This window comes from Ruditapes philippinarum, unplaced genomic scaffold (assembly GCF_026571515.1).
Source record: "Ruditapes philippinarum isolate M1 unplaced genomic scaffold, ASM2657151v2 ctg554_1_1_1_1, whole genome shotgun sequence".
Taxonomy (NCBI): Eukaryota; Metazoa; Mollusca; class Bivalvia; order Venerida; family Veneridae; genus Ruditapes; species Ruditapes philippinarum.
In genome coordinates this window covers 63,039-90,424 of record NW_026864532.1, presented here as the reverse complement: position 1 = coordinate 90,424, position 27,386 = coordinate 63,039, and the positions used below count along the sequence as shown (strand labels likewise).

The 27,386-nt window shown below is 35.2% G+C and overlaps 1 protein-coding gene across 1 annotated transcript; it reads left to right on the top strand.

Moving 5' to 3' along the window:
- Nucleotides 1–7,357: 7,357 nt before the first annotated feature.
- LOC132725963 (DNA replication licensing factor mcm4-A-like) lies at nucleotides 7,358–26,882 on the top strand. The gene is made up of 17 exons (XM_060711191.1): nucleotides 7,358–7,491; nucleotides 7,694–7,787; nucleotides 8,580–8,762; nucleotides 9,267–9,433; nucleotides 10,157–10,363; nucleotides 10,585–10,819; nucleotides 16,101–16,343; nucleotides 16,665–16,899; nucleotides 18,486–18,577; nucleotides 18,974–19,076; nucleotides 20,008–20,184; nucleotides 20,511–20,604; nucleotides 22,215–22,369; nucleotides 22,808–22,925; nucleotides 23,342–23,583; nucleotides 24,089–24,299; nucleotides 25,259–26,882. Exons 2-17 carry the CDS (start codon nucleotides 7,694–7,696, stop codon nucleotides 25,352–25,354), a joined length of 2,652 nt encoding a protein of 883 aa, XP_060567174.1. The 5' UTR covers nucleotides 7,358–7,491; the 3' UTR covers nucleotides 25,355–26,882.
- The last annotated feature ends 504 nt before the right edge of the window (nucleotides 26,883–27,386 follow it).

The following is a 27,386-nucleotide window of genomic DNA, read 5'->3' as shown; positions in this document are numbered from 1 at the left end:
AAAATATTTACAGAAAATTAAAGTGTCAAAAGTCATGCTTTGTATTGGTGTTTTAATATAGTACCCTGCTGATAAGAGAGCCCCTCAGGGTAAATAACAAAAGGCAGATGATAAATAGGGATACGGACAACCCCCCCCCTCCCCGGACGAAAGCCCCCCCGGACGAAAGCCCCCCCCCCCCCCGTCTAAAAATGACAAGGTGGACAAAAAGCCCCCCCATGAAATTTATACATAGGACAAAAGCCCCCCCCCTCATAAAAAAGTAAAGGTAGGACAAAAGCCCCCCCCACCCAAAGTCAATCAAATTTACATATAGTGTATTAAAGTTGTGTTTTTATGTGTTTAAAAAATATGTATGGACATCACATGTAGGTGACATAGTGCTTAGGATATTCATTTGATTCCTTTACAAAAGTGATTAAACATTACTACTCTTCTGACCCTTGTTGTGTATATGAAAAGCTATGAATTCGTTATCGCATGCATGCATTATTTAATCTGTTATCATAAACTTTGTTATCACTTCAATATATACATTATAAATAAACATTAAAACAAATTCAATTCATTTTTATTTAAAAGTTTGTGTGAAATTTGATGAATTTGAGCCCCTACAGGTGCGTGTGAAAAAAGATGGGGGGCTTTTGTCCTACCTGTATTTTTGATGGGGGGGGGGGCTTTTGTCCTATGTGAAAATTTCATGGGGGGGCTTTTGTCCACCTTGTTATTTTTAGACGGGGGGGGGGGGCTTTCGTCCGGGGGGGGGCTTTTGTCCTACACTCGATAAATATAAGTAGACAATGTAAATTCTGTATTCTCTGGATGTTGGTCCCAATAAATTTCATTACAAGTAGTACAAAAAGAAAAAAGAAAACTGAAATATTTTTGCATTTTATAATAAACTCATAAAAATAATCATATTGCATAATTATGTTACAATGCATGAAAAAAAGAAAAAAAGATTGGTGTCGTCTCAAAAATGGAATTGAAAGATTTTCTAATCTTTTTGTTAATATCCATGTCAGTTAAAGTATACTAGTGTCCCACAGGTACATATCAATACTTAATCCACACATATCAATACTTAATCCACATTTCATACATACCACCATTATATATAAATATTTATTTTCAGAATAATATATATCATTTATATTAATCTTAGGTAATTCTCAGTTTGAGAAGGTAAGAGAGATTATAAATGAGATAAAATTGACAAAATTTAGGCCAATTATAAACATATTAATTCTTTAATGTATTAAAGGCTATTAAATGTATTAATGCTTAAAATCATTATCTTCAACTAAAACAACCATAATTTTGCTTAATTAGCATAACCTGTTTAAATTGACTTTCTAACTTTATCAAAATGGCTACAGGAACTGCAAAAGTAGCATCAGGCATATTCTCACAATATACGGGTAAATATGCTCCCCTATCAGAAAGTAAAGGACTGTCCAACATTCCAAATGTGCTTGCCATTCCACAGGATCTACGGGTCGGGTAAAGTCAAGTCAACCTTCAAGTCAACCTTCAAATTATTTGGACTTGAATATGGACATGTTTAAAAAACAATTGCCGTCTGATGAAAAGCTCAGTGTTCTACTAGAAGGGATGTTAAGGTTGAATTTAATGCAGTGCAGAGTTGACAATATAGAATCTTATGTTTATTTTAATAGCGCTGCGCATGAAGTAGTAGATCAGAGACTAAAACTCATCGAGTATAAATAAATTGACCTTGAGGCCCGGCAGAAAGAAGTAAACTTGTTATTCTCAAATTGCAATGAACTTTTAGGTAAAAATCCTGTCGAATTAGTGAGTTCAATCATTGTTGATCGATTAAAAATTGAAAAATCCTGATTCCACATCACCAGGGCCTACAGAATTGGTAGAGTATTTAAGCCCAACCCGGGAACCGCCCCCTATAGAAGGCCACCAGCTCGTCAAATTTTAGCCACATTTAACTCTGTCGATCAGGTGCACCTCATTTTAAAAATGAAACACTTCTTAAAGGAACGCAGATAGGGATTTTCTAGGGACTATCCAAAAGAAATATAGGAAGCTCGCAAATCCCTTTGGGCTGAATTTAAGGCGCTGCGTGAACTACATGGAGCGAGTAACGTCCGAATTGCATATTCTGCTGCTTTAATAGTCAAAGGGCAGACCCATAAAGACCTTTTCCCAGACTGGCACAGCTTACATGCGCAATCTAGAAATACGGACGTCAAACAAAGAATAGTCGACAGTATCGAAATAAAACAAGATGAAATAAAACGTCAAATGGTAAATATGGGATTTGAACCAGGTGAGGTTACATCCATGATGACCTCAAATAACATACACCACGAACAACAATCAAGTCCGAATCGGAATCGATTTCTGATTCAAATAAATTATCTCTTTCGAATGATAACACATACGGACGGAAACAAACAAAGATAAGTTATCGACAACGTCGCAAAATAGACCAGTATGACAATATATATTTATAGATGGTTACCAGTTCTTTAAACAACCTTGAAAACAAGCTTTTATACGAATGTCCGGTGGTCTGTGTATTTTTGTAAAGACCGGTCTACATGATCAAATAGAAATAATGGATTCTAGCTCCGATTATATTATGTGGTTAAAATTATGAATTGTACACCTGTTAGTCGTAAACATATTATTATTGGCATCATGTATATTCCACCAAAATCTTCAAAATATTTTAATCAAGATGAATTGTTAATTTTTAAAAAATGAAATTATTGATATGTGTATTGCAAATGAATATGTGCTCATAACCGGTGATGCTAATGCCCATATTGCTGAATTTGAAGATTTCACGAAATCTAATGATTTTTTAACAAACATTTTTGATTTTGATAATGACTTCGTAGAATTTTTTAATTAAACAGATATTTTAAGCCAAGTTAGGGTTGAGCATTCTAAGGACATCTAAAGATCATAAGATCAATAGTTTAGGTCGGTCTTTAATTAATATTTCTAAAAATGATAATTCTTTTGTATTAAATGGTCGTTTTAGCCACGATCAAGACATTGGAAATTTTACATTCAAAAACATGACGGTAATCGACTATACCATTCCGTCTGCAAATATGCTGAAATGTTTAAAAGATTTCAAAATTAATGAATTGGATTGCATTTTCTCAGATGGACACTCTTTATTGTCCTTAGAAATTAACTTTGTTAAAAGTGATAGCAATTAATGGTGTCAACAGTCCGACTGCTAAAAGCAACGCGATTAAATGGCAACCCAGCCGAAAAAACGAGTTTATTCAAAAAATTAATTTGAACAAGGTAGCGAACGTAGAATACATTTTAAATAATTTTCCTTTTTTTAAACTTGGATGAATCATATTGTACAGGAAATTACTCACATTTATAACGAATTTGCAAAACCTGTTTTTACAAAGTCTTATTCGCACGTTAAGACAATAAGGAACACATGTATGTCAAACATTAAAAATAAACCCGGGTACAGGCCCAACTGCCATAACAAGCGAGCTATATATTACCGCACACGGAAAAGGTATAACATGAATAACCGTGCAAGTAAAGATTATAAACACACAATGAAATTTTACCTGAATAATATACGTTTAACAATCAGGCAAAGCTAAGAAAAATGCAAAAATTCGATCCCAAATCATACTGGAAATATTTAAATAGTCTTAAAACAAATAACCAGAGCAAAATGCCATCAATTAATGATTTTGATACGAATATTTCAAACAATGAACAGTCATACCTGTTTGAAACCAATGGGACTGATTTACGTAATAATGACAGTATTTACCGAAAATGAAATCTTTAATTTAATTAAAAAGTGCAAAAAATGGTAAAGCAGCTAGTAAGTCGGATAATATCTTTAACGAATATATTAAATCTACAGAGTACATTATGTTGCCAATATTTACGAAACTTTTTAACATTATTCTTGATACCGGAATTGTTCCTAACAGTTGGTCATAACAATTTTTAAGGGAAAAGGAAATACAGATTTATCGGAAAACTATAGGCCAATTACGAGCTGTGTTGGAAAATTATTTACTTCAGTTTTAAATGATAGGTTGACTAAATTTGTAGAAACTCATAACATTATTCATGAAAATCAGGCAGGCTTTAGAAAAAAATCACTCCACTATAGATCACGTATTTAGCTTAATGTTTTTGATAGAACTAATGCGTATGAAAAAGTAAGCTTTTTGTAGCTTTTGTTGCTTTTCCCCGAGCTTTTGGCAATGTAAATAGAGCCCAACTTTTTCAAAAATTGATCGATAATGGTATTGGTGGCAAATTCCTAAGGATTATTCGCAACATGTACAATAACATTAGGTCATGTGCTCAATCAAATGGGGGAAGTTTCCTCTATATTTTCGTGCGATTGTGGCGTGAGACAAGGGAAAAATCTTTCCCCTCTGTTGTTCTCACTTTTTCATAATGATTTAATCGATTTTCTGGAATCTAAATGTAATGGCGGAATTTCTTTAGAATGCCAAATTGACAATATTCATAGTTTTTTTTAAGTATATTAGTGTTATTTTTTGCAGATGACACGGTTCTTATTCAAAGACCCCGCAAGAATTCCAATAATGTTTAAATGATTTTAACGATTATTGTCAAAGATGGTAGTTTAAAATAAATACTAACAAAACCAAAGTTATTATCTTTGGTACAAATACACGTGGGTAATGCAATATGTCTTTTAGGCTTAATGTAAATGCTCTGCAAATAATCGATAGTAATAAATACTTAGGCGTTATGTTTAGTCCTAATGGGAAATTTAAGAAAGCAAGAGATCATTTACTTACACAAGCTAGAAAAGCAATGAACCTTTTGTACAAACGATTTTTTTGTTTGTTTTGGATTTTACGTCACATCGACACAGTATAGGTCATATCGCGACGTTCCAGCTTTACTGATGGAGGAAGACCTCAGGTGCCCTTCCGTGCATTATTTCAGGCACGAGCGGGTACCTGAGTAAAACCCCCGACGTTCCGTAAGCTAGCAGGATAGCTTCCTCACATGAAAGAATCCAAAGTCTCTGTCGGGATTCGAACCCACAGCGGTGAGGGGCAAGTGGTTTGAAGCCAACGACCTTAACCACTCGGCCACTGACTCACCTTTTGTAACTCAAACGAATTAATAATCTTTGTTTACCACTTGATTTACAACTCAAACTATTTGAGAACACCATTGTTCCAATTTTGTTATTTTCATGCGAAATATGGGGAATAGAAAATACTCAAGACGGAAAAGTACATATTGAATTTTTGCGTAAAATAACAAATTGCAGAAAAAGTACTCCTGCGTACATGCTCTATGGCGAATTAGGTAGACATCCGCTTGAAATTGTTATCAAAACAAGTATTATTAAATTTTGGGAAAAAATAGTGCAAGATCATCAATATAAATACTCAAATTTTTTCAACAACTTTATGTTAATTAGTGTCCAGCTTTATTTGTCATCCAATGAAAACGCTGTATTTCTTAAGAATTATGTGTGTTAATTTTCATAGAAGAAAAAAAGTCGATACTGTATTGAAAACCGTTCATAGTCGCCTTCTATTTTTCATAGTGTTTTATAAAACCGCGTAGTGACGTAATCAAGGGCCAAATAAAGCTTGACACTAAATATGTTAGTGTTCATCCGTAGCTGTTCTACAGAAATTAGAAACATTCTCCTGTCGCTATCGCTCCCGTCGAAATTTCTAATTTCTGTAGAACAGCACGGATGAACACTAATTAACATATACCTAGTGATTACACATTCAAATGGCTTGATTATGTTAAAACTACCCTTGATCACAGTGAAATATTCTTAAAGCAAAATTCTTCGAACTTATCTAACGTTCATTTGTTAATTAAACAAACACTGATTGGCATTGGTCAATTTATTACCGACTGGTTTAGTAGAATGCAACTCTCAAATAAAGGCAAACTCTATATGTAACTGTTTGCTATTTGATATCCACATATGTATTTATTTACTTGATTATTATAATGTCTGTTGTTAAAATGTAACCTTGACGAAATAAAAGAATGTTGTATTGTATTGTATTGTATTCAATGTTTCATATGTCATTATACCAGATTATAATAAAATAGAATTATATTAAATATCAATTAATTTTGTTTATTTATTTATGCACTTATCAACATTAAAGTAATAATCATTTATATTAACTTATTCTAACAATTAAGTTTTAAAGTACAAAATCAGTAAAATTATTGTCCTAATATTTTACGCCATATTTTACAAAATCCAATATTCACAACTTCAAATTTATTATGAAAAACTATTATGTAGATATCTATATTTATCTATCTTTTTGTAAAAGTCAAATTGCTATTCATTGAAATAAAAGGTAACTGCTTAATACATATAATAGTTCTGGTGCACTACAAAGTACACTTATGAAGTGCACTAGTAGTGAACTAGTAGTGCACTTCAACGTGCACTAGTAGTGCACATCTAGTGCACTCCTAGTGCACTTTGTGTAACCTTTAGTGTGAACTCAACTGTATCTGTTCCATGATAAAAAAAGATAATGTGTATTTCCATCATATATGTTCTTTAAGAACTACAGTGTTTATACATCTAAAAGACCAGGTGACCCTTCATATCTGTTCCATAACTAGTACTAATGTATATTTACATCTAGATTATTCCCTGCTCATCTGGCATTAACCTTTCATACATCTTCTATCAAAACTAGAGTATATGTTCCTGTTGATGATCTTATGCTCCTCTTATAATTTGATTCCTCATGTATCTTTAAATAATGAACATAAGTATACATTGTATGCACATTCAGATGATCCTTTCATCATCTTACTTGATATCTTCACATAGGTTCATATGCTGATTAAATTATTAGGCATACTGTATGAATGAAAAACCATTAGGATACGATTGTATGTCCTGAAGACTTTAAAGCCTGTTTCCATTTTTTAGACATACGCATATATTTATTAGGAGGATTTAGCATAATGCACTATTTCACAGTGACGCTGATCATTTCCATAGATAATCAGGATGATAACGCTTTATCAGAAATTCGTGCTTAATTTATAGGCGGGGCTAAATATGCAAAGTGTACTCTCACTCGATCCCTTTTTCCGTTTACCAAAAATCCTTCAGTCGGGATACTTTGGGCTATTTGTTATTTAGTAAAAATAGTTCTGTTATCTTTTTTCCCTTTTACACGGTTGAAAATATACTATTATACTTTTGTACTGCATAAATGTTAAAATATTTTATAATTTACAAGATTTAAATGTGAATTAAATACAACATAAATCTTTACATGTAAACAGAATAAATTTTACACACCATATTCCTACGATTTAGAAGGCGGAGCAAGTATGTGTTAAATCTGCATACACTTATCATGTTACAAACGGGCATGTGAATTAGCGAGTTTAGAACTTTTCCCGCGGATTTCAACACGTGACTAGCCGACATAAACAAAGCAAAAAAAGGTACAGTTTCCATTGATTTCTTCTTAAAGTAATATTTTTAATGGTAAGAACCACTCAAAAATAATCTTCTTGAAGCTGTTTATTATGATATGTTTAGATTTACAAATTCTAATTATAGATAATAATATATAAACTAGAAGAAAACGAAAAACAGCGAAGAGACATCGTCAGTAATTTGCAACATTTTCTATCTTTCATGTAGATGGATTCACCATTAACACCACGTCGTAGGAGCAAGAGAGGACGTGCTGACGAACCAAGCAGTCCCACTTCAGAAGCTTCAACGGCAACAACACGTAATAGTTCAACTGCATTTTTTTCCAATATATACGTCTTAAAATATATTTCAGCACATGAGCTAGACATTCTATCAATAATTGAAAAATACAAGCAAATATTTAAAAAAAATAAAGGCAAATATACCCCTTTAACTATAAATAAACACAAGGAATGCAAAGCCTTTTGCATACTCTATATAGAAATTTTATGTGTGTTATTTCCTAATTTTTAACAAAATATTGCTGAAATTCCAAATTCATGTTTCCAAAATCCAGGAAATAAATCCTGTTTGCTGCAAGTATTTAATTTGTTAAAAAGTTGCACAGTTGTAAATTAGAATTTGGCAAGACTGAATGAAATAGGTCAATCTTTCAGATATATGAATTGATGACAACAATTTAAATGTTTACCATACAGGGCTCTCGTTTGGTAAAATTTGGGTCCGAATATCGGCCCCATTCCCCCACCAAAACGTGTTTTTTTCCCCCTAAAACCAAAAAAAAGCCCCCTTGAATATATATTTCGCGAACGGCAACTGGAAATTAGTATGTATTCCGCGAACGGCAATCGGAAATTAGTACGTATATATAAATAAGACATTCTGGACAGTTTTAAGCATCCAAAAATGCATAATTTCAAGTCTTACTGAAAAAAAATTCCCCCTTGAATGAAAAATATTTGAAAATCATGCAAAATTCCCCCCACTGCATGGACCCTGGCCCCAGTCTCAAAATGCTAACGAGAGCCCTGCCATACCAATATTTTAAGTAACTGCATAACTGTTTCATTACATTTTACTGGTTAATTAGCCAGACGAAGTGCACGAAAGGCCAAAGCAGCCAAGGAAGATGAAGTGTCATCCCCACCAGCCCAGAGACGTAGAGTTGAAGCCTCTCCAGGTGGTGACATGGCTCCTCTACCTTCTTCACCAGCTGCCCCGCCTTCTGGTGGGGAATCTTCCTTGTTCTCAAGCCCACAACAGAGAGCCGGAGGTTAGTTTCATCTTTTAGTTTGTGTTTATATAGCTATTTACAGGACTGAATAAGAGAATGGCATTTCATTGCAAATTTTAGCTTTCTCAATAGGTACGGTGATAGGGTGTTTACCACAACTTTTCCGTGCAACGTCAAAATATTGCGTAAAAGTTGTGGTAAACACCTTACCACTGAGTTAGGGCAATAGATATGCCCATTTAATAAAAAAGTGTTGAAATCATTATCATTATAAAGGCATTGTTGATGCTGCAAATTACATTTCAGCATGTATAGATTGAAGTACATTATGGTCAGATGTACAGACATACATTTCCATTTATTTTTGTCAGGAAAATGCATTTAAGCATGATTGTGTTAGGTAATCTACTTTTAGTAAAAGATAGTTATGCTTGTTCGGTTTATGTTGCATAATTATTGAGTGTTGATATCAGATAAAAAAAATCAATAAACTAGAAATTAAAAGTTAAAGATTAAAGATGTGTTTTTTGCTTATATTCGTAGCTCCAACCAGTGAAATTGATCTAAGTTCTCCACTAAACTATGGTACACCAAGCAGTAGAGGAGGGCCTCGCACTCCCGGGGTTGGCGAAACACCAATTAGGTCACGCCCAGATATTCATAGTGAGAGAAAAATGAGAACTGTGGCCATTGGAGGGTCTGAACAAAGTGTAAGTAGAGTCTGAATAAAAGTGCAAGAAGAATCTTAACAAAAAGTATGTTAGGAGTTATTTGAAGATGGCATATTGTACTTGAGGCAGATGTTCAGGCATATGAACTATCTAACAACACAAACATGTTTTGGTTGCAGTTTGTTTGAGAATACAAACAATCCTTTCTATTTAGAATTGGAATTATTTGAGTGATGTAAAATTTGGACATTTTGCATTGATAGGTCTGATACTGAGCTAAATGTATTGCCTTAAAGCTGTGAGTTACAGTTTTGTTCATCTTGTTTTGCTTGCATAATATGTACTAAAACTACCTTTGGATAAATGTGAATGACTTTAAAATTAAGTGTAAATATGTCTCAAAATGCTATTTAAAATGATTGAGTTATTATTAATAAATTGTTGCTCAATGAAAGATAATATGAGCCGCGTCAGGACAAAACCAACATAATGGGTTTGCGACCAGCATGGGTCCAGACCAGCCTGCGCATCCGCCCAGTCTGATCAGGATCCATGCTGTTCGCTTTCAGTTTCTCTACTTGTAATAGGGTTGGTAAGCGAACAGCATGGATCCTGATTAGACTGCGCGGATGCTCAGGCTGGTCTGGATCCATGCTGGTCGCAAACCCATTATGTTGGTTTTGTCATGGCACAGCTCATATATAGCAGTTGAATACTTTGGTTTCCCTGTATTAATTCAAATTGTAATGTTAAAATTTGCAGGAAGCTACCAGAATGACAAGTGATATTACAAGTGATACAAATGCCGGACCACAGCTGGTAATCTGGGGAACAGATGTAGTCGTAAGTCACTGCAAGGAGAAGTTCCGCAGATTTATTCTGAAGTTTGTGGAAAAGAACGTTGATGAGGACGAGGCATTTGAAGGCATGGACATCAACCAGCCTTACTACTTGCAGAGACTTGAAGAGGTAAAAAACTACTGAATTAATTAGCAATTAGTTGTATAAGTTGTCCTTCGGATTTATAGTTTAGGGTCAGTATTGCAGTGTTATTGGTGACTAAAGTAAGCAAAGTGTTTGTATGATATGGCTGTTTTGTGTTTACAGACTTAATAAAAGGATACCTTAACACATTTGTATTACAATGCTTGATAAATTTAATGAATAATTTATTAATTTCTCTCTTACAGATCAATGCCATCGGAGAACCATTCCTTAACATAAACTGCGAGCATCTGCGCGAGTTTGATGCTGATCTGTATCGTCAGCTGATTAATTATCCACAGGAAGTGATACCCACATTTGACATGGCTGTCAACGAGATGTTCTTTGACAAGTACCCTGCTACTATCCTAGAACACCAGATTCAAGTGAGGCCATACAATGCTGAAAAGACAAGAAATATGCGTTCATTGAATCCAGAAGGTAATTTTTGTGTGTGACATGGTAAAAATTAATTAAATGATGAGTTTGGTTTATGGTGATATTGTCTGAAGGTTCAGTGCCCATTTTGTGTAGCCTCTACGGAGTAGTGGCGACATATAGGGATCACTTCTCCGTCGTCTGTCCGTCCGTCCGTCCGCCTGTCCGTCACAAAACTTGTCCGGACTACTTCTCATAAACTACTGATGCAATTTCATCCAAAATTTACAGGAATGATCAGTACCAAGTTTAGTTGTGCATATTGTCAGCATTTTCCGGTTCAATGATTTTTGTCAGAGTTATGGCCCTTTAATAATTTTTAATTTTAAAGTTTGTCCGGACTACTTCTCTTATACCACTAATGCAATTTCAATGAAACTTTACAGGATTGATCTGTACCTCAAGTCCTTGCGCATATTGCACGGGTTTTCCAGTTGAATGATTTTTGGCCGAGTTATGGTCCTTTGATAAAAAGGTGTTTTTTGTGTCGCCTCTACGGAGTAGTGGCGACATATAGGGATCACTTCTCCGTCGTCTGTCTGTCCGTCTGTCTGTCTGTCCGTCTGTCTGTCTGTCTGTCTGTCTGTCCGTCCGTCCGTCACAAAACTTGTCCGGACTACTCCTCATAAACTACTGGTGCAATTTCATCCAAACTTTACAGGAATGATCAGTACCAAGTCTAGTTGTGCATATTGTCAGCATTTTCCGGTTCAATGATTTTTGTCAGAGTTATGGCCCTTTAATAATTTTTAATTTTAAAGTTTGTCCGGACTACTTCTCTTATACCACTAATGCAATTTCAATGAAACTTCACAGGATTGATCTGTAGCTCAAGTCCTTGCGCATATTGCACGGGTTTTCCGGTTGAATGATTTTTGGCCGGGTTATGGCCCTTTGATAAAAACGTTTCTTTTTCTGTGTGTTGCCAGATACACAAAAGCTTGTCCGGACTACTCCTCATAAACTACTGGTGCAATTTCATCCAAACTTTACAGGAATGATCAGTACCAAGTCTAGTTGTGCATATTGTAAGCATTTTCCGGTTCAATGATTTTTGTCAGAGTTATGGCCCTTTAATAATTTTTATTTTTGAAGTTTATCCGGACTACTTCTCTTATACCACTAATGCAATTTCAATGAAACTTTACAGGATTGATCTGTAGTTCAAGTCCTTGCGCATATTGCACGGGTTTTCCGGTTGAATGATTTTTGGCCGAGTTATGGCCCTTTGATAAAAAGGTGTTTTTTTCTGTGCGTTGCCACATACACAAAAGCTTGTCCGGACTACTCCTCAAAAACTACTGGTGCAATTTTATCCAAACTTTACAGGAATGATCAGTACCAAGTCTAGTTGTGCATTGTCCGTCTGTCTGTCCGTCTGTCACGAAACTTGTCCCAACATGAAATTGGCCATCATGAGGCGACACATGTGATTACTGATCGCTCTTGTTTCTGTGTGTTGCCAGATACACAAAAGCTTGTCCGGACTACTCCTCATAAATTACTGGTGCAATTTCATCCAAACTTTACAGGAATGATCAGTACCAAGTCTAGTTGTGCATAGTGTCAGCATTTTCCGGTTCAATGATTTTTGTCAGAGTTATGGCCCTTTAATAATTTTTAATTTTAAAGTTTGTCCGGACTACTCCTCTTATACCACTAATGCAATTTCAATGAAACTTTACAGGATTGATCTGTAGCTCAAGTCCTTGCGCATATTGCACAAGTTTTCTGGTTGAATGATTTTTGGCCGAGTTATGGCCCTTTGATAAAAAGGTGTTTTTTTCTGTGTGTTGCCAGATACGCAAAAGCTTGTCCGGACTACTCCTCATAAACTACTGGTGCAATTTTATCCAAACTTTACAGGAATGTTCAGTACCAAGTCTAGTTGTGCACTGTCCGTCTGTCACAAAATTTGTCCCAACATGAAATTGGCCATCATGAGGCGACACATGTGATTACTGATCGCTCTTGTTGTCTGAAATAATGCATTCTACCAAGAAAGCTGGAATATCTTCATATGATAACAAAGTGATGATGTTATTTCAATTCTGCAACCTCTTCCAATTAAGAATGTATAAAACCTGCCTGTTATATGAAATTGATTAGTTTTGCTTTTTGGCACATCATAATATCAGGGTTCGCACAGGTCTTGAAAAGTGCTTGAAAACGATCTGGGTCTTGAAAAGTGCTTGAATTCAGGGTGTCCTTGAAAAAGTCATTGAAAAGTCTTTATTTTAGAAAAAAAATCCTTGAAGATTGTTAATTCTCTTAGAAATAACACTCATCATTAAAAAAAATCATAAATTAAAACCTTTTTAGCTCACCTGTCACAAAGTGACAGGGTGAGCTTTTGTGATCGCTTTTCGTCCGTCCGTCTGTCGTCCGTCCGTAAACTTTTACTTTAAATGACATCTCCTCATAAACCACTAAGCCAATTTCATCCAAACTTCACAGGAATGTTCCTTCGGTGGTCACCTTTAAAAATTGTTCAAAGAATTTAATTCCATGCAGAACTCTGGTTGCCATGGCAACCGAAAGTAAAAACTTTAAATATCTTCTTTTAAAAAACCCTAAGAGCTAGAGCTTAGATATTTGGCATGAAACATCTTCTAGTGAGTGTCTACCAAGTGTCTACCAATAAAATCCCTGGGGTCAAAATTGGCCCCGCCCCAGGGGGTCATTGATTTTCTCTATATGCATATAGTAAAAACTTAAAAATTCTTCTTTTAAAGAACCCAAAGAGCTAGAGCTAAGATATTCAGCATGAAACATCTTCTAATGAGTGTGTACCAAGTTTGTTCAAATAAAAGCTGTGGGGTCAAAATTGGCCCCGCCCCAGGGGGTCATTGATTTCCCCTATATGCATATAGTAAAAACTTACAAAATCTTCTTTGAAAGAACTCAAATAGCTAGAGTTTAGATATTAAGCATGAAACATCTTCTAGTGAGTGTCTACAAAGTTTGTTCAAATAAAAGCCCTGGGGTAAAAATTGGCCCCGCCCGGGGGGGTCTTGATTATCCCTATATACATATAGTAAAAACTTACAAAATCTTCTTTGAAAGAACTCAAAGAGCTAGAGCTAAGATATTCAGCATGAAACATCTTTTAATGGGTGTCTACCAAGTTTGTTCAAATAACAGCCCTGGGGTCAAAATTGGCCCCGCCCCGGGGGTCATTGATTTTCCTTATATGTGTATAGCAAAAACTTAAATAATCTTCTTTGAAAAAACCCAAATAGCTAGAGTTTAGATATTAAGCATGAAACATCTTCTAATGAGTGTCTACAAAGTTTGTTCAAATAAAAGCCCTGGGGTCAAAATTAGCCCCGCCATGGGGGGTCTTGATTTTCCCTATATGCATAATTATAGTAAAAACTTAAAAAAATCTTCTTTGAAAAAACCTAGATAGCTAGAGTTTAGATATTAAGCATGAAACATCTTGTAGTAAACGTCTACAAAGTTTGTTCAAATAAAAGCCCTGGGGTCAAAACTGGCCCCGCCCCAGGGGTGTCATTGTTTTTAACTATATGTGTGTAGTAAAAAGTTAAAAATCTTCTTTTAAAAAACCCAATGAGCTAGAGCTTAGATGGTTAGCATGAAATATCTTCATATGGATGTCTACAAAGTTTGTTCAAATAAATGCCCTTGGGTGAAAATTGGCCCTGCGGGGGGGGGGGGGGGGGGAAGGGAAAGGTGGACGGGGGCGGGTGAGATCATTGTTTTTCATTACATGTGTGTAGTAAAAACTTAACATTGTGAAACATCTTCTAATGAGTGTCTTCCAAGTTTGTTCAAATAAAAGCCCTGGGGTTTAAGCTCCGGGGGCCTATATACAGGTGAGCGACCTCAGGGCCATCATGGCCCTCTTGTTTAATAAGGAAGGGACAGAATATATCACAGAAGATTTTTATTTACTTCCGCGAAATAGTTACGAAAATACATGAGTACGAAATGAAGCCCGCATGTGTTTTACGTCGTCGGTATTCGTGTTCGTGTGTATAAGGCCATCCTTAAAAAAATGTTTGTTTGCAGTAACCCGACCCAGAAGTTTCAAGGTGGGTAGGTAGGTCGATTTTTTTTTTTTTTTTATTGAATTGTACTCCCAAATAAACATGGCATTTCAAAATGCTGGAATATATATGCTTTGATAATCTGGTAACAATTAATAAATTGATAACTGAGTTCTAATTTAATAAGACCTACATTTTATTTCTTCTATTAACCTTTAAAAGAACAAAAACAAAGCACAAGGCATAATTTTCTGATTCAAAAAAAAAAAAATTTCATCCAGACCATGAAAAAAAATTTTGAGTAGGGGCAAATTTTGTGAGTCGGTCGCGTTACTGCAAACAAACATTTTTTTAAGGATGGCCTTACGTCATCGCTTTTCACATTAACAGTTTTCGCGAGTAGAAAAAAGCGTTCCCAATAAAAATAAATCGACCATCTGCTATCTATATCGTCGGTGTTTCGCTCTTTCTCAAGTTTCTTTGTAATTATTGTGAGCATTTAGACGTATACACTCCCAAGTGTTGGAATATTTTGTTCCTGAAGTGTTTCGATATAGCCAATTCGTAATAAAAATTGGGTAAAAGCCGATTTCAATTGAAAGATTATAGTTGGGTACAGAAATCAAGTGATATTAGAAAGGCGCATTGCTGAGTTTGTATGAAAAATATTGAAATCGGTGGTATGGGAGACAGCGCCCTGAAAAGTCACGAAAAAGGTGAAAGTCACAAAGAAAATTTAAAAATACAACAGAAACAGGGATCATGTGATTTGTTTTTTGTTAAACAAGAAGGGATTTTTAAAATTGAGGCTAAAAAGACTAATTCTGACTCAGATAACAATGTAATAAATGATAACGAGGTTGCCTCTATGTCAAAGCCTAAAGAAGACAATGCCAGTGGTTTGTCTTTGTGACTCAAAGTAATATATTAATGAAGGGTTCCAAAGATCAGAAAAAAGAAATTGAATAACTTGAACTGCAGGTAATAAAAGCAAAAGTTGATTTAAGAAGTTAAAGTATTTACATCAAATTGTAAAACAACATGTATTTTTCAAAGAATGTTGTGGCTTAAGTATATTATTATTAACAATGATAATAAATGATGTTAAATCTTCTTTGCTTAGAGTTGAAACTTGCCGGAAACAATGCGCGAAAATTGTCCTTGAAAATGCAAAATTGGTCTTGAAAAAGCCCTTGAAAAGTGCTTAAATTAAGACTACATGATTCTGTTTGAACCCTGTAATATAATGGAGGTTTATGTTACTATTTCAGATATTGATCAGTTGATCACGATAAGTGGTATGGTCATTCGATTGTCAGCCTTGATCCCGGAGATGCGTGAAGCATTTTTCTCGTGCTATGTGTGTCACAACACGGCTTCTGTAGAGATAGAGAGGGGCAGGATTGCAGAGCCAACACTGTGTACTAACTGTAATACAAATCATAGTTTTGCCCTCGTGCACAATAGGTCACACTTCAGTGATAAGCAGCATATCAAGCTGCAGGAATCTCCAGGTAATAACAAATTACACATTATTTGCCTAGATTTATTTCCTCAAAAAATTTATGATATTCTTAATTTTATTATGAATTGGGTTACAGGATTATTTAGTTAAGTTAAGTAAAGAATGTGATGCATATACCATGAAATGTGAATATTCAGTTTTTGAAGTCTTTTATTGTGAAAAAAAAATTGTCTCCCTAGATGATTTCAATCAATTACTACTCATATATACCTAGCATAGAAGTAAAACTGGTAGTGAAAATTCAACTGATTTTGGTAGAATTGGAAACATTTTAAATTAAACTTAAATGTATGTGAAAATGCTACTTCAGAGGATATGCCACCTGGTCAGACGCCACACACAGTAGTACTGTATGCACACAGTGATTTGGTGGACAAGGTTCAGCCTGGTGACCGAGTGACAATCACTGGTATATACAGGGCGATGCCGCTGAGAGTGAATCCACGTATGCGAAATGTGAAGTCAGTCTACAAGACACATATTGATGTTGTACACTTCAGGAAGATGGATGTCAAGCGTCTGCACGAGGCAGAAGATGATGAAAGGTTAGTCTGTTCCTCTGATTTTGATACAGAATGATGCATGTTTTTTGCTCTTCTCAGTTTTAACCTGATGTGAATCATGTTCAAATGTGGTTTGTATGATAAGCATTAAGGAGCGAATGATTGATCTTAAGGTGCTTGTTTTTAGCTCACCTGAGCATATGCTCAGGGTGAGCTATTAGGATCACTCTTCGTCCGTCATCCGTTGTACGTCGTCCGTTGTCCGTTCACACTTTTCAAACGACATCTCCTCTGAAACCATAAGGCAGATCATAATGAAACTTCACAGGGATGTTCCTTGTGTGAAGCCTTAACAAAGTTGTTCAAAGAATTCCATTCCATGCAGAACTCTGGTTGCCATGGCAACCAAAAGAAAAAACTTTAAAAACATCTTCTAAAAAGCCCAAAGAGCTAGAGCTAAGATATTTAGCATGAAACATCTTCTAATCGGTGTCTACCAAGTTTGTTCAAATAAAAGCCCTGGGGTCAAAATTGGCCCCCGCCCCAGGGGGTCATTGACTTTCCCTATATGCATATAGTAAAAACTTAAAAAAATTTCTTTTAAAGAACCCAAAGAGCTAGAGCTAAGATATTTGGCATGAAACATCTTCTAATGGGTGTCTACCAAGTTTGTTCAAATAAAAGCCCTGGGGTCAAAATTGGCCCCACCCAAGGGGGTCATTGATTTTCCCTATATGCATATAGTAAAAACTTAAAAAATCTTCTTCTAAAAAACCCAAAGAGCTAGAGCTTAGATATTTGGCATGAAACATGTTCTAATTGATGTCTACCAAGTTTGTTCAAATAAAAGCCCTGGGGGTCAAAATTGGCCCCGCCCCAGGGGGTCATTGATTTTCCCTATATGTATAAAGTAAAAACTTAAAAAATTCTTCTTTTAAAGAACCCAAAGAGCTAGAGCTAAAATATTTAGCATGAAACATCTTCTAATGGGTGTCTGCCAAGTTTCTTCAAATTAAAGCCCTGGGGTCAAAATTGGCCCCGCCAATATGTGTAAAGAAAAAAACTTGACCAGCTAGACCTTAGATGTTAAGCATGAAATATCTTCTAATGGGTGTCTACCAAGTTTGTTCAAATAAAAGCCCTGGGGTTTAAACTGGCCCCGCTCCAGTTCTCTGGTACTCTTGTTCTTTGTTAATTTGTTTGTTTTCATAAGTCATGTACCATTTTATGTGGTAAAGTTTGCATTTTCATGTGTGGTTAAAAAGCCCAGAATCCCTGTCCCGACAGGGACTTTGGATTCTTTCATGTGAGTAAGCTATCCAGCTAGCTTACTGAACATGCAGTTCTATGCAGGTGTTCTTTTGTGTCCGAAATAATGCACAGAAAAGCACCCGTGTCCTTCCTTCTCCTGTAAAGCTGGTAAGATGCTATTTGACCTATACCATGTTGGTGCGCTGCAAAAAGGCCCAGGAACCAATACATATTGAAACAAAATGTTTTCAATAAGGTAGATTTTACTTAAAGAAAATCTGAAATACTGAACTAAAATAAATAAATTGAAAAGGTTATAAAGAAAAACCAAGTTAAAAAAGAGCTTATTTGATTGATAGTAAATTTTCATGTTTCAGTAAATCATCCCGCCTGCCCCAGGAGCGAGTCGAGTTGATACAGAAACTAGCCAAGGAGTCTGACATTTACGAGAGGCTGGCGAGAGCCATAGGTATATTATGACTATCAATTAATTATCATGAAAGAGCCTATTCCCTGTCATTTGGAAAAGGCCCACTTTGAGAAATGGGAAAGTTAAAAAACTACCATATCTGTGACTTAAGTTTCATTCAGATAGATATTCATACAGCTTGTCACTAAGAAACCAGCTATTTTTCATATGATTTGGGAAAGAAAGAGGTTATTTTGAATTGGGAGTGTGGCCTAATTGGCTCCTTGGGATTGGGGGAAAAATTCCCTGAATGTACATATTTTTCAGCATTAACTTTCCAGTTTGAAATCAGTACATAAAATGTTAACTTTTGAATCACGATGAATTGGATATAAAGCACATTTGCTTTACATATTTTAAGTTGAAATACTTTGAAAGGCATTTCTTGCATTTCAGCTCCCAGTATATATGAGAATGATGATATCAAAAAGGGCATTTTACTGCAACTGTTTGGCGGAACCAGGAAAGATTTTACAAATACAGGCAGAGGAAAATTTAGGTAACTCTCTCTGTGTTACATTTTAAAGAGATAGACTTGAGTCATGTTGAGACATACAGAAATTTCACAAATTGTAGGGGTTTGTGATACAAGTGTATATTTTGAAAGAGGTTTGTAAAACATATAAATTGATACTGCTTTCTGCTTCTGTGTTGGAATAATGTAGCTAACAGATTTCAATGCACTTTGTGTACTAGCAATTACCTAATACGTAAAGTTTTAATGATACTGTTAAATTTATAAATTTAGATTATTACTGCACATTTGTAACATCATTTTTCATTGGATAATCGTGACATTTACATGTATAATCTAAATGCAAAGCACAATTAATTAATAAAGAAAGTTTGCAGTATTGTTATTCAAAAAAGGTTCTTGACCAGTTATATGCCTGTGTACAAACACTTGTTTGCAATATAACAATTTTACAAACAAAAATCTTTTTAACTTGTAATAGGTACAGATTTTGATGTTGAATACTAACAATGATAATGTAACTGGTATAGAATCTTGCCAGTATGTATATCTGTTTATTCTCAGTCTACTAAGTGGGTGCTCTCAAGTGTAATGATATTTAGTCCTCTTAAAATAATGATGGACAAAAGTTTACTATTCAAATTCAGTGGGTGTGGCCGAGTTAATGATATGTCAGACTAGTAATCTAAAGGATTGCTGGCTACCTGGCTCAAACCTCATCAGGGGCAAAATGTTGTTTCCACGACCAAGAAACTACACTTGTTGCTTAGTACTGGTATGATCCAGAAAATGATTCAAGAGTGTTCCAATTAGCTAATAGCTTCCACCACGATCAAATTAAAACGAATTTGTGAGAACAAAATGCAGTGGTGTAATAGATTTTGAATAGAATGAAATTTCTTTCATCCATCATATTAATTGTTCTTTTATAAACCAACTTCATTGTTCCTTTCAGATCGGAGATGAATATTTTATTGTGCGGTGACCCGGGAACCAGTAAGTCTCAGTTACTGCAATATGTACATAATCTGGTACCCCGTGGGCAGTACACTTCAGGAAAGGGTTCAAGTGCCACAGGTTTGACAGCATACATCACTAAAGACCCAGATACCAGACAGCTTGTTCTACAAACGTAAGTAATGTTACTTTATGAGATGTTTCTGTAAATTAGTTTTTACCTTAAACTGATTTTGCTTTAAGTTCTAACACCAGAAGTTATCTTTCCTGTTTCAGTGCTATATGACCTCAATTGTGTTTGTGCACCTGTAAAACAAAACAAACAAAATTTACCTAAAACAGTATAGTATTTAGTCATATGAACAGTTTTGGATTCAAGATGTCAGAAGACTTTGTGTTTTAAGTGAGCAGTTATTCTTTTATTCTTTGTTTAAAATATAGCTGTAAATATATCTGAAAAATGAAGTTATCTTCATCTTTGGTTATTATTTGTACTCACAGTGGAGCTTTGGTACTCAGTGACAATGGTGTATGCTGTATTGATGAATTTGACAAGATGAATGATAGTACAAGATCTGTTCTCCATGAAGTCATGGTAACCAATTTTATATTTATTGCTAGCGTATTTATATATTTTTGTGATCTGAAATATGGGAAACAAGTTTTGTAATTGAATGGTTACATTCATTGAAATCTGTATTTATACCCCCGCACAACAAAGTTGTAAGGGGGGTATACTTGAATCAGCTTGTCCGTCCGGCTGGCTGTCCGTCGGTTTTTTCTTGTCCGCCCAATAACTTAAGATTCCTTTGACCCACAGTCTTCATATTTGGCATGGAGGTTAGTCATGAAATAAGTAGATGACCGCTATTGATTTTGAGGTCACTGGGTCAAAGGTCACAGGGGCCTTGGCTTCAAAAAGCTTGTCCGCCCAATAACTTAAGATTCCTTTGACCCACAGTCTTCATATTTGGCATGGAGGTTAGTCATGATTAGTAGATGACCCCTATTGATTTTGAGGTCACTGGGTCAAAGGTCAAGGTCACAGGGGCCTTGAATTCAAAAAGCTTGTCCGCCCAATAACTAAAGATTCCTTTGACCCAAAGTCTTCATATTTGGCATGGAGGTTAGTCATGATTAGTAGATGACCGCTTTTGATTTTGAGGTCACCGGGTCTAAGGTCAAGGTCACAGGGGCCTTGACTTCAAAAAGCTTGTCCGCCCAAAAACCTTAAGATTCTTTTGACCCACAGTCTTCATATTTGGCATGGAGGTTAGTCATGATTAGTAGATGACCCCTATTGATTTTGGGGTCACCGGGTCTAAGGTCAAGGTCACAGGGGCCTTGACTTCAAAAAGCTTGTCCGCCCAATAACTAAAGATTCCTTTGACCCAAAGTCTTCATATTTGGCATGGAGGTTAGTCATGATTAGTAGATGACCCCTATTGATTTTGAGGTCACTGGGTCAAAGGTCAAGGTCACAGGGGCCTTGACTAAAAAAGTTTTTCTGCCCATTAACTTAAGATTCCTTTGACCCACAGTCTTCATATTTGGCATGGAGGTTGATCATGACCATAAGGTGACCCCTATTGATTTTGAGGTCACTGGGTCATAGGTCAGGGGGACCTTGACAATAAAATAAGTTTTTCCCCTCAATTGCTTAAGAATGCCTGTCTGCAGTGTACTGATTTTTACATTTTCACATTTGAAGCATGTAGAATACATTACTTAGCAATGCACTGGCTTAGTAACCTCAGATTTGGCAGGGAAGTTGTCCTTGAGCTCTAAATGGCCACTGTTGATTCTGACAAAGTGGTATGTGGGGGTATTCACGCCATGACAGTGGCAGTTCTAGTTATTTTTCGGGAGTATATTTTTTTCTATCACATGTCTCAAAAGTTAAAGCTATGGTCACTGGCGGTGTTCATTGAACTTTAAAACTCGACCAAAAAAAAAGAAGAGAAAGAATGATATTTGACAACTTACATTTGTTAACACTCAAAAGCCCTGATAAAATTGAAGCAAAGTGTTAAGTTGTACTTCTTTGTTGGTTTCATCAATCAACTGATATGAATTAGCAGTTAATTATTATGTTTATTGCAAGTTATGGGAAAAAAAGCTGATTGTCAGTAAATTTTTAAGATACAACAATCAATCTCTCAACACATTGATATGGATATATTTATTATCTCCCCTTTTACTCAGGAACAACAAACATTGTCAATCGCCAAAGCTGGTATCATCTGCTCCTTGAACGCTAGAACATCCATCTTGGCTGCAGCCAACCCAGTCGAGTCACAGTGGAACAAGAACAAAACTATCACAGAGAACATTATGCTCCCACACACACTATTGTCAAGGTAAATTACCTGATATACTTACTGTTGGCAATTTGTATTTGATGCATGGGATATAAAGGCTTGACCAGTACTGCTTAGAATTTTGAAAGTGGTTGTTACGTCACATTATTCTGTAATGTAAGTAAGCTATACAGAGAACTGTAGAATGATTGTATTCCTGTGTGTTACCTTGTACCTATACAATGCAAGAAGGGCATCCATGGTTGTTGACTCCAAAGAGGGTGCCCCACTCACTCCTGTGGGTAGAAATCCTGGCAGGGACTCAGATTGTTTCATTTGAGGAAGCTATCCAGCTAGCTTGTGGAACATCCATGGTTTCTAAAGTATTTAATGATTTCCCTTTCCATAGAAGCTTACATACATGGTCTGTACCCCGAGTGCCTGAAAGGGTGGATACAAGATTAACTTGGAATTTCAAATGCAATGTTTTTTTCACAGGTTTGATCTGATCTTCCTGATACTAGATCCACAAGATGAGTTGTATGACAGGAAACTTGCCAATCATCTTGTCTCCCTGTATTTCCATGCCCAGGAACAGTCCGAGGAGGAATTTCTGGTAAGATAGCATATTTTGAAAGTATAATTTTCTTCTTTCTAGATTACCATAATTCAAGAAGAAAATAAATTAATTCTGGTTTGGGTTTAAAATTATAGTAGCATATTGATTAATAGTTGGGGTTTTTTTTTTGCAGGTACAAGATTGGGGCCTTAATTTAAATTTTTTGGGGTAAGAATGTGTTGATACAATATTTCCTGTCTTATGACGCCCCAATTCAAATCCTGCTAGGCACTTGAGAATCATTTATGTAGGGAAACTATCTAGCTAAACTTAAACGCAAAAGAACTTTACAAGCAGATGCTTGAAATCCACAAATGGCCTAATTGGGTATATATTTTTTTTTTAGAAATGGCCCTATGAGCTGAACAAAGTTATAAAAAATGTTTATAAATTTATTGTTTTCTGTTTTACAGGATATGAGTATTTTGAGAGACTATATCTCGTTTGCTAAAGTTACCATACAGCCTAAACTAAGTGAAGAGGCGGGACAATCCTTAATACAGGAGTATGTCAATATGCGTAAGATAGGTAGTGGGAGGGGCCAGGTGTCAGCTTACCCAAGACAGCTGGAATCTCTCATTCGATTGGCTGAGGCCCATGCCAGAATGAGGTTGTCAGACACTGTACACGTGGCAGATGTTGAGGAAGCTATGAGGTAATATAAATATATCTGCACTTGGTAAATAATTATGTTGTTCAGGGTTTTCATTATTAACAGATTGGCGATTCATATCAGTTTAAATGCTCTTGAAATTGGTTGTATATGAAAATATCCCCTTTGACCCTTGGCCAAACCTGTTGTTTTCATTGGCATATTTGTTGCCTCAGATAAAAAAGAAAACCCCGTCTAAAAAGACATTGAAACATAAAATTAATCAATGAAGGGGTTAAATAGAAGCTTTGGTTTGTTTAGTAATAATTGTATGATTTTATATTAAAATCTACATTGTAAAGGTTTTTACTACTTTTAGAGCAACTAAATAGGGAATGTCAGAAACATTACTCTAAAACGAAACCAGATCAAAGTACCAAACTATCTTACTTAAATCTTTGTTCCATTAAGAATTCAACACACTACCTGGTAAAGATTATTGTTTAATTTTTAAGTAAAAAATTGTCATCTCTGTAAGATTCTGATGAAATTATTGTTATATATTCAGACTGTACAAGGAGGCACTGAAGCAGGCAGCTGTTGATCCCAGTACTGGCAAGATCGATGTCAGTATTTTAACCACTGGTATAAGTGGAGCGGCTCGTAAACGTAAGGCGGAGGTGACTCAAGCCCTGAAGAAATTGATACAGGAGAAGGGCAAGGTGGCCACATTGAAGCAGGTCAAACTTTACGAGGAACTGAGAGAAAGATCAGATGTGGTGGGTATTTTAAGTGTTTAAGGAAAATTTAGTAGTTCCCTCTTAATCATGCTGTCACTTTACCTTAAAAAATTGAAGAATTGATTGTCCCTTTTCTAAATAACAAGAATGATCAAATAAATTAAACAAGAATGATCAAATGAATTAGGTTTATCATTTAAGCGTCCGTGGCTGAGTGGTTAAGGTTGTTGATTTCAAACCACTTGCCCCACACCGCTGTGGGTTCAAATTCTGACAGGGATTTTGGATTCTTTCATGTGAGGAAGCTATCCAGCTAGCTTAGGGAAAATAGGTGGTTTTACTTGGGTGCCCATTCTTACCTGAAATAATCCACGGAAGGGCCCCTAAGGTCTTCCTCCACCAGTAAAGCTGGAACATCACCATATGACCTATGCTGTGTCGGTGTGGTGTAAAACCCAATCAAACAAACAGGTTTATTTTAGTTCATGAATTTCTCATGGAATTTGGTTACATGGAATACTTGGACATGTCTTTTCAAAAATTCTATAATTTTAAGAACAAGGTTTCATGTTCCTGATTTCTTTGTAAAATGGTAATTTAAATACAATTATATGTATCTATGTGTAAGTAGAAAAAGGTATTTTCTGTGTTTGCCTAGTGTATCATGATCAGTGTATCAGGTTAAAAGATAAGTTGAGTTGACAAATAATGGTGTATTTTAAGGATATTGTGAGATTTGTAACACGACCCAATTTCAGGGGTCACTGATTTGATCCTGTGGCAAGTTGAATTTCTCTGATAAAATTGATCTAGGACATTGAGTCAATTTGTCAGTCATTGCTGATCAGAAATCATGTTTGATAAGTAGTCTGTCCCTTGAGGAGAAATTGAATGTTAGGTGGATTGGGGAGCCCGGCCAAATTATGAAAAAATAAAAAAATGTTCCAAAGATATGACAAAAAATGTGTTAAACCCATAAATTGTTGTTTTCTTTTCAGCCCGTACCAAGAGATTTGTTTGAAGAAGCTTTGAAAGAATTGCAAGATGAAGATTTCCTGATAGTTACCAACAAAGTCATCAGGCTCTGTGCTTAAATGAGGAAAATAATGCACGAACTTTGTTAAATACATTGTTAAAAAAAACTGTTGAAGGACTCTGGAAAAAAATTACAAATAGGCTACACAAGTTCATTAAAACATGTTGAATATTGTTCCAAATGTAGTTTCTATTATTTTTTATAACATTTGCAATATTCACATAATGTGCTAGTACTGTCATGGGTGTTTTTAAATATAACATTTTTTCCCCACAACATGACTTGTGTAATATATTTGAACAAATAAATACTAAAATGTTTAAAAAAAAAATAGCAGATACATTGTGTTATAGCATAAGTGGGGCATTGAAGAATTATAGCTTGCATAGTTTTATATATACTGTACAAATGTGGGCTAAGGGGAAGTAATGTATCCATATACATTTGTATAATAATGCTACAGTATGCTTGTATTTGTTGTTAGAAATGGTGCCCTTGGGTACTAGAGAACTTGATTATTTTTCCAAACAAATTGTATTGATAATAGGGAAAAATACTTGATTCTGACATTAATTTATTTGACTGATGTTGACTCTTGCATAGATAATTTGAAATATCAAAGCTGTCGAAGACGTTGACATTTAGGTCTGTCTGCCATGTTCATTGGTGCTATCTGGCAAGGACAGATTACTGCTGTTCCATCAGGGATTACCGTATGTCAAATTTGCTCAGTTCTCCTGTCAGAAAGTGCTATATGTATTATATATAAATCTTGATATTCTTGTATTTTTTTTTTCGTAAATTTTATAGATTACTCTTCTATAACGGTTCCAAAATTATTTCCCTCTCAGTTGTTTTGTATACAAAAATGTATTTGACTTTTTGTAAATCGTGTATAAATTTTTGAAAGTTGATTGTCAAATATTTTTTTTTTGTATAAAAGCTTGATTGTACTCGTACTAAAGAAAAATCAGTAATCTTGTATGATACATTGGTTAATGACCAAGTATGATGTTATGTGTTCAAAAATGATGCAATAATGTGTTCATTTATTATTTTGTTTTTGCATATTGCTTTTGCAATTATGTGACCATTAGTGTTCAAAATGAAGTGTTCAGGAGGCAGTTTACACGTTAAAACTAAATGCAAACTGGCCTAATATATAAACATATGAGAGACAATTTTTAAGTGAATAATTGTGCATAACATCACTAAATTTTCAGTTAACCAGTTTTTCGTTGCAGTAAGTTTGACATTTACCATTATATTAAGGTGGCTGTCTAATTTTTAATACTTTGTGATTTAAAGGATATTCTATACAATTAGAATAGTGAGAAGTTATCATTTTCACTAAGACTGTATAGTGTTTGAGAGAAAACTGTTATGTTGTAGGATTTCAAGGAAGAATAAGGAAAATCATGTTTTATATTATTCACATGTTGATTAGCATTGATATCTGTTACTATCTCCTTGATCATGATTAAATTAATTAAATGATAATTAGATCTGACAAGTTTGTATTTAAATGTACATTTCTAAAGATCAAATTGTTTCATCAAAATTCATATTAAAAGAAGAAATAGCAATGAGTTTTGTTATTTATTTCAGTACAAATGTCTTCCTAAAACCGCATAATGTTAAATATCCTATTGTCCTTTAGCAAATTGATGTCCACTCTGTATCTTTTAAACCAAATATAGGAAATTGAAACTACTTTGCAGAAATGTAAATCCTGTAAGAATGTGCATAAGACAGGTTTTGGCTTCTCTGTTCAGAAATTTTTAGGGTGTAGAAACCTCGTGAACTAAGTTTATATGGTCTAAGTACTGAGGTAACCAAACATGAAGTGTCTGGCAATAATTAGTTTGTACATTTGATCAATGCCTAAACCTATAACTAGATTGGATCAATAACTAGTGGGCAAATACCGGTATATATTTGCACCAGGGTGTCCGTCTAAATATTTGCAATTTCATATTCATTCTATGAACTACTCGGCAGAAATGAGACCATGCAGAACCCAAAGGAGGTTGTAACAGTGCCTGGACTCTATATTAGGGTTATTTGTGACCAAAACAATGTCCAGACCA